The 12,723-nt window shown below is 45.9% G+C and overlaps 3 protein-coding genes across 3 annotated transcripts; 1 reads left to right on the forward strand and 2 right to left on the reverse strand.

Moving 5' to 3' along the window:
* Positions 1–1,625: 1,625 nt before the first annotated feature.
* On the forward strand, positions 1,626–2,863 carry HD556DRAFT_1249330 (uncharacterized protein; the record flags this gene model as incomplete). The annotated part of the gene is made up of 4 exons (XM_041298834.1): positions 1,626–1,822; positions 2,045–2,250; positions 2,302–2,498; positions 2,549–2,863. 4 exons carry the CDS (start codon positions 1,626–1,628, stop codon positions 2,861–2,863), a joined length of 915 nt encoding a protein of 304 aa, XP_041153227.1.
* Positions 2,864–3,662: 799 nt separating this feature from the next.
* Positions 3,663–5,550, reverse strand: HD556DRAFT_1539911 (uncharacterized protein; the record flags this gene model as incomplete). The annotated part of the gene is made up of 11 exons (XM_041309731.1): positions 3,663–4,196; positions 4,249–4,283; positions 4,336–4,373; positions 4,427–4,546; positions 4,601–4,754; positions 4,809–4,885; positions 5,049–5,138; positions 5,177–5,309; positions 5,369–5,412; positions 5,444–5,453; positions 5,515–5,550. 11 exons carry the CDS (start codon positions 5,548–5,550, stop codon positions 4,022–4,024), a joined length of 912 nt encoding a protein of 303 aa, XP_041153228.1. The 3' UTR covers positions 3,663–4,021.
* A 2,298-nt stretch (positions 5,551–7,848) lies between these two features.
* Positions 7,849–10,325, reverse strand: HD556DRAFT_1539913 (uncharacterized protein; the record flags this gene model as incomplete). Its single annotated transcript, XM_041309732.1, has 15 exons — positions 10,072–10,325; positions 10,001–10,010; positions 9,926–9,945; positions 9,735–9,867; positions 9,607–9,696; positions 9,367–9,443; positions 9,159–9,312; positions 8,985–9,104; positions 8,894–8,931; positions 8,807–8,841; positions 8,582–8,754; positions 8,306–8,403; positions 8,121–8,176; positions 8,076–8,098; positions 7,849–8,033 (listed from the first exon to the last, which is right to left on the reverse strand). The coding sequence occupies exons 1-15, from the start codon at positions 10,105–10,107 to the stop codon at positions 7,849–7,851; spliced, it is 1,248 nt and encodes a 415-aa protein (XP_041153229.1). The 5' UTR covers positions 10,108–10,325.
* Between the last annotated feature and the right edge of the window lie 2,398 nt (positions 10,326–12,723).

Consider the following 12,723-nt stretch of genomic DNA (forward strand, 5'->3'; position numbering starts at 1 on the left):
CTAACACGAATTCCGGGTATTAATTCGCGGCTAAAATATCTAATCCTTTGAAGGCGGCGGCGGCGGCGGGCTATCAGAGAACCTGTGGGAAGAAGATATCGTCATTTTTTCGTCACATTGGAATATAAAGCAATATCCAACTATGTAAAAGCACCACAATCAGCATAATCCCCAGCAAGAACTCACCAGTTTACTGATGCGCCCTTGTTGATCCGGAGTCCAACTCCACCATCACTGGGCATGCCTGTGGTCAGATCACATAGTTAGAAACAATGGCGTGGTTATAATGGCAAAAGTTCATACGTCATCATCAGTTGCCGTCTGGCCTCTTTCCTCTGCCAAATGAGGGTTTGAACGACTTCGCTTCAGGAATCCCTGACACTTCTTCCGAGGAGGGTTGTTTTCACTCATCAAGTAAGTTACTGTTGGAAGGACGGCTGGGTGAGTCTTAAGAGGTTTCTTGGAGAAGGTAATGGATGGTACGCATGGTAAACAGGCAGCTGCCGAAGATGTGTTTTGAAGCGCCCATTACCCATTGGCTGGACTAGTATATCTGATGTACTCGACGAGATGCATGGAGGGAGGGTGTCGTATTATACCAACCCGGACACCGTATAATATTTAGTATTGAATCGTAACGGCGCTCGGCCGCGCCAGTCCTCGACACTTCTGTATTTGTACAGAATTCGGATTCGCGTTCACACGGCCTTCATGGAGGTTGAAATCGTCAATGAACAACAGATGGAATAGAAGTGCTGTCATGGACAGTTAAAGAGTAGTCGGTCGTGTTGAAGACGTGCCTTGGAAGAGTCACATCAAGTTATCAGACAAAAACAACCAGTGCACCGCGGTCTCTCCATGCCGCATCAACAGAAGTGGAATGAAACATCTGCATCAAGCTCAATTGGGGTCAGTCCGCCGTGTTGAAGACGTAACTCGAAGAGTAACTAGAGAATATCAGAAACAAACATGCAATGTTGCGTTCTGATACAAACAGCTCCGATCATGATTCATAATGCTGTGTAGGAATTCCGAGGCCATCATCAGCTTGATTATCGGCCAGTGATGTCACATATTTGCAATACAGGAACTCTCTCTTGTAGCTCCTCGGATCATGTCAGCTCCAAGAAATCGAAAACCAAGGAGAAAAATCCACATACCTGCCGGCAAGCTACACTGTCATCTTCTGTTCTATATGTTTTGAAGCGCTCGCAAGTCATAAATGGGCTGTTGGTGAGCTGCACTTACTAGTTTACCCCAATGGCTTTAGAATGAAAGTTTTTCCACGCCAAAGCACCGCATCAAGACTAGTGAGCACTGAGCTACGCTTTCGCTACTACTTCCATTGTGTTTCGAACTTTATCATTTTAAAGCCATACTAAGTGCAAGATATATGCCATAATTGACTATTTTTGAAAGATATGGTTTGCGCCCTTCTACATGCTGTTCTATCCACATGGCTGCCTCGTAGATCGCCGGGCGGAGGCACAAAACTATATATGACTTATGTGCTATTCAACAGCCTTTTGTATTTGCAACAACAACTGCATAATGTCATCCTCGCTCACCACTGCTCAGAAAGATGGTAAGTCTCATCGACTTGACTTGCTATGTCGCTGCAGTTGATGCTCGTTCAAGTCTTAAACATGGCCATGCCTCTTGTCGCGGCCACTGTCACATCATTCCGCTTGTATTGTCGCGCGCGGCAAGGACGTTTGTGGATCGATGACTTATGGGCGACCTTCGCCATGCTATCCATTCTTACCCTAACAATTGCCAATTGGATATACATGGAAGATTACGGTGAGCCTCGTTTTCTTGTGTATGGTACATACCATTGCCTACAGACACCCAGAAAAATATCCCCAGGACACGAGGGTAGCACTGTTTTACATGTATGTTCTCATATATCGTGATGCTTCAGAAACATTAAAGCTGTTTCGGTACCAGGCTCGTCGTATTATTTCCAACAGTTGTTTGGTACGGCTCCGGCGGCATGTTAAGGCGACACAACTGACACGCACGTTTATAATAGGTGCTCCAGGATATCAATTCTGTTAACAGTTGTACGACTCACAGCACCAGGAACCCTCAGGAAGATCCTCATGCGTACTACAGCGGTCTTCTTCATCTTATGGGCTGTACTCTCTGCACAGGTGTTGTGGACTTGTGAAGATGAGCCCAACTGGAAAACAGAACCACGCCCGCAGTGTAGTCTCGGCAAAAACGTTGCAATAGCGCAGATCATCAGTGAGAGCCAACAGCCCATACGATGCAATAATTTTCTGATTGACATTTCAGCTGATGTTTTTGGAGACACTGTTCTTATCCTTGCCCCATTTCGCCTCATTTATAAAGTCAGATTGACGAAGGCACAGAAAATACGAATACTTGCCATCTTTTCGACATCAATAACCACCACCGTTGTTAGTCTTGTCCATGCATATTACATCTTGTCGGATGAAGGACTGAATGAGGCAATGGCTGCTATGGTCGAGGTATAGTACTATCAGTGCTCAGACAGCGTATATCATTGATCACCTTTTAGACTTCCGTGTCCTTGATTGTCGCGAACTTGAGCGTGGTCGTGGCATTCTTCTTGAGAATGAGCGCAAAAGATGATACACCCTCGCCAGTACCGTGGCAATCTTCACCCGTTATAACCATCGGATCACTGCCTATCAGGCGTCACCGCTTCAATGACCCTCTCGCTACGACTGCGATAGGCATTGATACCACCACGATCAGGTTGACAAATCTCCCTGAAACTTGTCCCAGTGCGCTGAAAAGTGACAACATGGACGAAATCTCTTTGAACAACATAGAGGGAAAGCAGGGCGGCGGTGAATTGTGGGAAGCATAAAAATGTGATCTCCGTTTTACACTACTGGACTTTGGACGGACCGTTATCCGAGCGAAACATTCCTTGCACGGCCTTGTCAGTTTGAGGAGATACAGTGTTCCTGGCTAGAACATTAGGCTATGGCTGATCACAGTCCAAACAGATTTTGCTGCCGTCCATGATGCATCGATCAGTTCGAGCAAGACTTGGGCAGAGTTTGTTTGGTTCAAGTCATGCCACACGTCGTCGGGTCATCAATCTCATCGTTCATAGCGGTTGCGAAATAGCTCATGTAACTAGCTTCATCGTCGACTACAAGAATACTGTGAGCATGGCTTACGCATACATCACTGACGCGTCACCAAAGACGTCATCAAAGCGTCCTTGACAATGATTGGACACCGCGCGCGTACTGTTCACTTATATTTGCCTTAACGCATATTTATACTGAACGCATACTCATGTATTACTATTAGTATCACTTCTCTTTCTGTTCAATCATATACGCTTTAACACATACTGCAGTTAGAATTGTCGTAGTATACTCGGTACAATACCCCACTGCGGCACAGCCCGCAGGGCACGGCGTCTTGCCCGCAAAATCAGAACTTGCGTGTCGGACATGCCCGGACAAGGACACCTGAGTCACTGAGTGATACATTTGTAGTAAGTACTACTAGTGTAATATTAATCTGAGATCACTGAAAGATGATGTTGTCACGTCGCCATCAGTTCCTTCCTGGAGATACCTCAGGCTGGATTCAAGGCTACTTTTATTATCCACAGTGCCGACAAGCTACACTGTCATCTTCTGGGGTCAGCCAACTCTTTCCCGCAGTTATTTGGCTATTAATACTAGGTGCGCGCCTCGATATCAACAGCGGTGATTTCCGATCATACCTACGACGTTCCTGCGGACCCAGTGCGGATGCAGAAGTTACAATGTCAACGGGCCATGATGTCATCAGAACCCTAGGGGGAAAGAACGCATCACTCTTCGCGCCAAATACATCTGATCAAAAAATACTCATATCCGATGGATGAATATACAACGTCATCCTGGATCATTCAATTCATCCTCCGTTGAACATATGTAGGGTGCGATTGTTCAAGCCGTTGCTATGTTTTTCAGGATTGCGACATGCGTGCGATATTGACGTTGTACACGGTGAGGCATAATCATGCATTACTTTCGGCATGTGAGACAGTCATTGGTGATACGGGCTGAGTGCGAGGAAGGGATATAAACGAGGTAAATAAATAGTCGTGTTCCTCAACTTGACCTGCATCCCCCAGATCCCTTAGATCAAAAAGAACGCGCGAGGCCAAGACACCATGCAAGACACCTTGAAACCTGGTTCAGACAATTTGTCAGTTATCTCTGGTTACGATGTATAGCCACTTACACAACTATAATTCCACCCTGCTCCTGCGATGAGGCCTGCACCAGGTATTCATATATTACCCTGGCGTGGTGCATGGAAACTACGTACCGGCAAAGAAAGAGAAACTATGTTCATAATCGAAATTACTTGAAACACTGTCAAGTGGGACATAAAACGAGTCATAACCCGGATGACGTACCAAGAAGTGACAGTGCATATAGCAAACTTCCCTTCAACAAGGTTGACGCCACTCTACCGATGGAGCGTATACCATCAGACCGTAGTCGTATTGAATGATACATTGTAAGAGTAATCACTACTGAACATGATTCGTCAGTAGAGCTAACTCGAGGCAGCGTCTTGAATTGCTCACTCAATTCAAACAGTGCTGCGCTACCAAACTTGCCCATTATCAGGTGTTCCATTTTCGTAAAGTCTGAAACCATCTGAGCCGATGTGGGCACACATATGCTTTCGAGCAGAAGCGCCAGAAGTATATCGCAAATGACCATGGCGACGACGATAAGCTTTGAGTTCGATCAAATCACCACTTCAAATAACAAAACATTCAAAGCGTTTACCAAGTAGCTCGCCAATAAAAATAGCTTTATCTTCCTGTTGTTATTCCATAAGGCAAGTATACGCACGAGAAGCAGACCTGAAACATCAGTTTTTCGTCTTTGTTGATGCCAACAAACTAACCTTCTGCGGCGGACATGATAAAAAAGAGGGACGCTAGGATGTATTAGCTGACGTAGAACCAGCGACCCCGAGACCTACTCGCACTAGTTGGATTTAGTGTCACGCACTGTATTGCTTACCATTAGCATCATTACGTTGAATAAGGTTCACATCAAGTCCATACCGTTTCTGCTGAATATGGGCTAAGAGTGACTGGCAGACGACTGCCCCTGAGAACCTTTCCCTAACAATAAAGTGGATTACTCACGATATATTTCGGTGATGATCCATATTACGGGAGCATATCTAGCTAGGATGAACATGACGGTGACAATGTTCCAGCAGCTCATGTTGCTGAACAGACGGACTTCACGTTCAAAAGTCAAAAAATAATCGAGTATCTAATAAAGACAATAAAGTTCTAGCATTCACTCGCGAGAAGAGGACGTGGTTCACTCACCCAGATCGCGGCCGGTGCAACTTTTTCAATGTTTTGAGCACAGACTGGAATGAGGGAAGTAAACCAACAACAAACCCTGAAGATACTGTGAACGAAGTACGAGAGTTAGTTCGGAGAACGAAAGATCAGGCGTCAAGCGCTCATACCTTGAACGTCTGTTGTGTAGTGTGCGACAAAACCATATGTAAGGTATATAGTAGTACGTGCGTGGACTGGCTCGTAGACTGGGTGGATATTTATGATAAGTTCTGATGCTTAATATATAAGTTCTAGACCCAAAGAGCAAGTGCTTGAAGGAGTCTTCTTCGGTCGGACGCGCCATTAATGCCGTGCATCGAGTCGGAGAATCTTCCAAGCGCAGCGTTCAAAGACCGAGCTATGTAATTAAACGTGCAACTCACGGTATATATATATCGATGATTATCAAGAGCTGAGGCTGAAGCCTGACGTTAATCGGGCACTGAGCACTGAGCGCTGAGCTGTGACCTTGGCGCTCGGTCCGGGCGTGTCGCTCGATGATGAATGACTTGTGATACCTATGTAGTCGTACCTTAAGGCTATCACGGAAAGGTTACGAATCCCGACTGATTTAGAAGTCCGAGCGGTGTTTACGTTTACTCTAGTATTATCGGCTTCTGACGCTAGTACTACATAGGCTAGTTTGGATTGAACTCGACAATGCCCCCCTACCTGTAATCTACACCAAGAAGAGGCGGAACACGTTCAGGCGGCTCCTGCAGGAGATCGCCACACACCCTTTCATCCATGTCTAAAGATCATATTCGCGCACAGGTCTACGCTGCGACACACCGTGCCTGCAGGTCTAGCATTGAAATTTTATCACCAGCTTAAACAGCTGAGAACTCCTGGTTTCGCGGACTGCAGACTTGCATTTCATTCCGTGTCACAGAAGTCGGACGGAGGCGTGGTCTAGCCCAGGGTCCATCACGTATCGAATCAAGACAGACGGACTTGACTATGTACCTGCGTGTCACCACTCAAGAGGTCCTTATTCACACATACCGAGAGTTTGTAGTCATCCAACGACGCTACTGCCTGCCGGGTATACCAGTTGTTGTTCGAGTTCTGAGCGGTATGATTCATATTAATATGGGACATAGGTAAATCATGGTAATGTTCTGTCATGATACTCACGAGTCCTCACTCCGAGTCCTGATCATATTATACCGGCCTCGGTCACTGCTACGCCTAGCGAGTATTGTATTGATATACACACCTTCGAAGTTGGTTGCACCTGCTAAAGGTGCCAACTTGAAATTAGTGCGTATCTCTGCTGTAGCTCTCGGACTCGATGCGTCCAAGAAGGCCGTTATACAAGAACAGGAGGACAATTTTGAGGGAAGGGTGGAGCGACAGGAGGAACAGAAGTCTGAAGCTGAAGAGGAAGAGAGGATGGAAGAGGTAGAGGGGAGGGCGCAAAGGGTGAACTTGAGGGAGGAAGGAGATGCATGGAGGGAGTGTGTCGTATTATACCAACCCGGACACCGAACGAGTTCTATAATATTTAGCAAAAGGAGATCATAGCAGACAGAGAGATCGAACCATTGCAAAACGGGTGGCGCTCAGCTGCCAGGAGCTCGCACGTGGGGTAGACACGAATTGGTTCCGCGGGATCAATCACTCTGTGCTTATATATACTAGTCCACACCCGTTCTGCCTTCGGCACAGGAAGCAAAAAAGAGTGCTTCGCACTCTTTTTTTAGCTTCCTGGCCTCAGCTTCATCCCAATAATTCAGAAGGCTCCTGATGAGCATTGTTCCTTTGTCACAGGAAGCCAAGGAGGGCTGCGCCCTCCTTTGGCTTCCTGGCCTCAGGCTGCATCCTAATAAATTGTGTATTTTGAATAAGATCACACCTCAATAGTGTATTTTGAAAAAGAGGCACATTTATGAGCACCATTTGAAAAAACTAAAAGTACAATCTACCACACCATGTAAAAGTACATAGTACATTACTGTACATAAGATCAGTCAGTTCTACATTATTTGAGCAGGATTTTGACAAAAGTAAAAATACAATCTACTACACAACATAAAATTACAAAATATGTAACAGTATCATTGAATGTATTCATTTTCCCATTTTTCTGTGCCTCCCGTCTCCCGTCTCCCATCTCCCGTCTCCCGTCTCCCGTCTCCCGTCTCCCGTCCTCTGGTTCTCCCAGTTTCCCATTCCCATTCTCCATTTTTTGAGTCTCTCAGTGGCCTTTTTCTCCCTTCCATTATTTTTTCATTACCTTCTGTCATTCATCCCCCAATCTCTTTTATTTCATATTTGTTTTCCCATCTGTAATTGTATTATATGTTGTTCTGTTATTTGCTGTATGTATACAAATACTATCATAACAATTACAGTAGGGAAAAAACTCAAATATAATCACATATCTGCCTTGCCTGGACCCTGCTCAAACACATCTTTTTTTCATTATTTAATGCCATGTACATATACAGATACCAAGGTCATGCTAACTTCCCAAAGGGCGACGCTATTTGAGTCGGCGCTCGAAAACACGTGACAAAGCCACGCGAGTTTCCAAAAAGAGGTTTAAGCGAGCTAAGCGTTCCCATGTGGCCTTTAGCGAAATAGGCGAAATAGGCGAAAGCCATGCGAGCGCCCGTGCGTTTCCGAAAACCATCGTACTTTACTTCTTAGATTAGAATGTGAACCCTTCAACTAACGCGCAGACCTCCGACAGAAACTCTCTCCTTACTGGACATGTAGTGGCAGATACCTGAATTCAAGGCTGCTTTCATTATCCACAGTGCCGACGAGGTACACTGTCATCTTCTGGAGTCAGTCAATTATTTCCCGTAGTTAGTATTTGGCACGGTTCTGGCGGCATGTTAAGGCAACGCGACTAACGCGTAATAGATAGGTGTGCGCCTCGATATCAACAGCGGTGATTTCCGATCATACCTGCGGGCCCAGTGCGGATGCAGAAGTTACTACAACGTCAACGAGCCATGATGTCCTAGGGGGAAAGGGCGCATCAATCTCCACGCCACCAAATACATCTGATCGTAAAATACTCATATCCGATTGTATATGAACATACAACGTCATCCTGGATATTCAATGTATCCTCCATTAAACGAGATATGTAGGGTGCGATTATTCGAGCGGTTAGTAGGATTGCGACATGCGTGCGTGCGATATTGACGGTGTACACGGTGAGGTATGATCATGCATTACTTTCGGCATGTAAGACAGTCATTGGTATCATTTGTGATACGGGCTGAGTGCGAGGAAGGGATATAAACGAGGTGAATAAGTAGTCGTGTTCTTCATCTTGACCTGTATCCCCCAGATCCCTTAGATCAAAAAGAACGCGCGAAGCCAAGACACCATGCAAGACACCTTGAAACCTGGTTCAGACAATTTGTCAGTTATCTCTGGTTACGATGTACAGTCACTTACACATCCATGATTCCATCCTTCTCCTGCGATGAGACCTGCACCAGGAATTCATATATTACCCTGGCGTGGTGCATGGAAACCACGTACCGGCAAAGAAAAAGAAACTATGTTTATAATCGAAATTACTTGAAACACAGTCAAGTGGGACACAAAACGAGTCATAACCCGGATGACGTACCAAGAAGCGACAGTGCATATAGCAAACTTCCATTCAACAAGGTTGACGCCACTCTACTGATGGAGCGTATACCATCAAAGCGCAGTCGTATTGAATGATACATTGTAAGAGTGATCACTACTGAACATGATTCGTCAGTAGAGCTAACTCGAGGCAGCGTCTTGAATTGCTCACTCAGTTCAAACAGTGCTGCACTGATAAACTTGCCCATTATCAGCTGTTCCATGTTGGTGAGGTCTGAAACCATCGGAATCGATGCGGGCACACATATGCTTTCGAGCAGAAGCGCCAGAAGTATATCGCAAATGACCATGGCGACAACGATAAACTTCAAGCTCGGTTAAATCACCACTTCGAATAGCAAAACGTTCAAAGCGTTTACCCAGTAGCTCGCCAATAAAAATAGCTTTATCTTCCTGTTGTTATGCCATAAGGCAAGTATACGCACGAGAAGCAGACCTAGAACATCAGTTTTTCTTCTTTGTTGATGCCAACAAACTAACCTTCTGCGGCGGACATGATAAAAAAGAGGGACGCTAGGATGTATTAGCTGACGTAGAACCAGCGACCCCGAGACCTACTCGCACTAGTTGGATTTAGTGTCACGCACTGTATTGCTTACCATTAGCATCATTGCGTTGAATAAGGTTCACAGAAAGTCCATACCGTTTCTGCTGAATATGGGCTAAGAGTGACTGGCAGACGACTGCCCCTGAGAACCTTTCCCTAACAATAAAGTGGATTACTCACGATATATTTCGGTGATGATCCATATTATGGGAGCATATCTAGCTAGGATGAACATGACGGTGACAATGTTCCAACAGCTCATGTTGCTGAACAGACGGACTTCATGTTCAAAAGTCAAAAAATAATCGAGTATCTAATGAAGATAGTAAAGTCTCAGCATTACTCGCGAGAAGAGTACGCGGTTCACTCACCCAGATCGCGGCCGGTGCAACTTTTTCAATGTTTTGAGCGCAGACTAGAATGAGAGAAGTAAACCAACAACAAACCTCGAAGATACTGTGAACGAAGTACGAGAGTTAGTTCGGAGAACGAAAGATCAGGCGTCAAGCGCTCATACCTCAACCGTCTGATGAGCAGTGTGCGACAAAACCATACGTAAGGGATACAGTACGTGCGTGGACTGGCTCGTAGAATGGGTGAATGTTTATGAGAAGTTCCGATGTTCATATATAGGTTCTAGATCCAAAGAGTAAGTGCGCGAGTTTCGCACTTGACAGAGTCTTCTTCCGTCAGACGCGCCATTAATGCCGTGCGGGAGAATCTTCCAAGCACAGCGTTTAAAGACCGTAATGAAACGTGCAAGCACAGTATGTATATATATCGATGATTATCAAGAGTTGAGCTTAATCGAGCACTGAGTACAGCTGAGCTGTAACCTTGGCGCTCGGCTCGGGCGTGTCGCTCGATGACAGTGTTCTGCCGGTCAGTGAACCAAGGTCACAGTCATTGACTGCGATTCGTGGGAAATTCGGTGAAGTTTACTGTCGTTCACCTGAACATGACTTTGAGCGGTTCTGTGGTCCTACCTCATTAGACTATACCATACTTGGTTGATACTATATCAATGGTTATCGATTAGATATCTTCACGCAGTCTGATTGTAAGCATGCGGTTTAGGCCTGTTCGGCTGGGGGGCACACTTCAAGAACCTGCAGGCCGCAGCCACTACTCTCAACGTTGGACACACCGAAACCGACTCGATGGCGAAGACCGGCAAGAAATCAAACCGAGGATGGTGGTGGGATCACTTTGTCGAACATCCAGGTTATGCTGCTAAAGAAAGTGCTTCAATGGTCAGTGGAAAGGCAAAAGTGATATGTGCGAGGCTCTACTAGCAGCGCATGGCTAACGAGCATGCATTGGATGAACAGCAAATCCACGCAGGTCAGCGAGATGCACCGAGAGATGAAGCTGCAATTGCAGGCACTTGTATTAAGTGCCGGTACTGTGATGAGAAAGCAGAGTCCACTGAAACAGTGGATGACTTGGATGCTCCATTGGCAGGAAGCGGCGAACGAGAGCAGTGCAGCTTCGAGAGGCAAGGGATAAGCGAGCTCGCATGAGACCTCATCCGAGCTGTTGATGAAGAGGAAGTTTTTTCCGCCACAGAAATGATGCACTCAGTGCCCACTACTGATTCATTCACTCCCATTGCCATCAGTGAATTGCTTGATTATTCTCGCGCTGAGGAATGGCTGTGATCTTTCTACAAAACGGCCATTAGAGGTTTAGATGCCGAGCTCGAGTTGTACGAGCTTCTCGACTTAGATGTGGAAGGAATCGAAGATCCGGAGTTTCCTCAAGTTGATGATGTCCTCGCTGAATAGATTTATTACGGATTTTGTGTACCATACAATGTACATCGTGTACTGTACCGAGAATACCAATCGCAAATATGTCGTAGCAGATGATATGTAGAAGGGAATATGTTACAACGTCTTTTGATGTTTGTTCACTCTTTCTTCATCGTCCAATCATAAGTGATTATATAATATCCAGACCGGACTTCTGGCACTGAACGGGTTCAGTTCACTTGCATCCATGGGAAAGTTCATCGCTGAACGTACGCTAACTCTAATAAACGTTCATTGACCGGCAGAACACTGCTCGATGATGCAATGGGATGACTTATGATATCTAGTCGTACCTTACTATCATGATCAGGTTACTACGAATCCCTGATTTGGAAGTCCGAGCGGTGTTTACTACTTTGCATAACTCAGCGGCGGGCGCGGCAGATTCCCATTTACGGTTTTTACCTGCCAAGCGTAAATTTCGTCAAATAATCCAACTTATCCTTCCGACGCCACTACGCTACCTGGCTATTCGAAGGGCAGTTTGGATTGAGTACAACAATGCCCCCTACCTGTAATCTACAGCAAGAAGAGGCAGAACATGCTCAAGCGGCTCCTGCAGGAGATCGCCACGCACCCTTTCATCCTCGTCTGAAAATCAAAATCATATTCGCGCACAGGTCTACGCTACAGCCTGCGACACACCGTGCCTGCAGGTCTGGCATTGAAATCTTATCACCAGCTTAAATAGCTGAGAACTCCTGGTTTCGCGGACTGTCACCAGACGGACTTCACTACCTGCTTGTCACCAATCAAGAGGTCCTTATTCAGTTTTTGCGCGCAATTTTAAAGCACATTCAACAAAATTCTTGTTTGTTCATCCATGACTCATGTGATTGGTGTCTTCCTCTAGGTGCCTGACTTTGCAGACGATAGACCGAGCCCGAATGCCCGATGGACGACTCCCAGATGGACACTCTGACAAGGTTCGCCTGTAGAAAAAGAAAAGAGCTTCACTCACGAGCAACCATCGATCCAGTTTTCTAACAAGCATCTTCCTCATATCGGATCTGGCCAATCCTTCCAAGACAAATTCAAATGCGCTCATGATCACGAACCTCACAACGGTCAAGGATAGCCTGCCTCTCAATTGGCTGTCAGGCCAACGTTGCATGAAAATTGGGCTCAGGTTAACCGTCCATACGTCGATCTATTTTTAAAACAATTGAATCTTCTTCAACCATACCATACCCTGATCCCTGCAGCGCCCAAAGCTAACTGTCTTCTCGTTGATTAGGAATGCTGCTACCTGCTCATCAGTCGTCGGTTTCATCAGCCGCAGCGTACCAAACAGCCCTATTTCGCTGCCGTCCATGGTGATGAGCAAGACTCGAGCAGTGTTTGTTCGGCCTGTG

This window comes from Suillus plorans, assembly GCF_016647745.1.
Source record: "Suillus plorans strain S12 chromosome Unknown HD556scaffold_104, whole genome shotgun sequence".
NCBI lineage: Eukaryota > Fungi > Basidiomycota > Agaricomycetes > Boletales > Suillaceae > Suillus > Suillus plorans.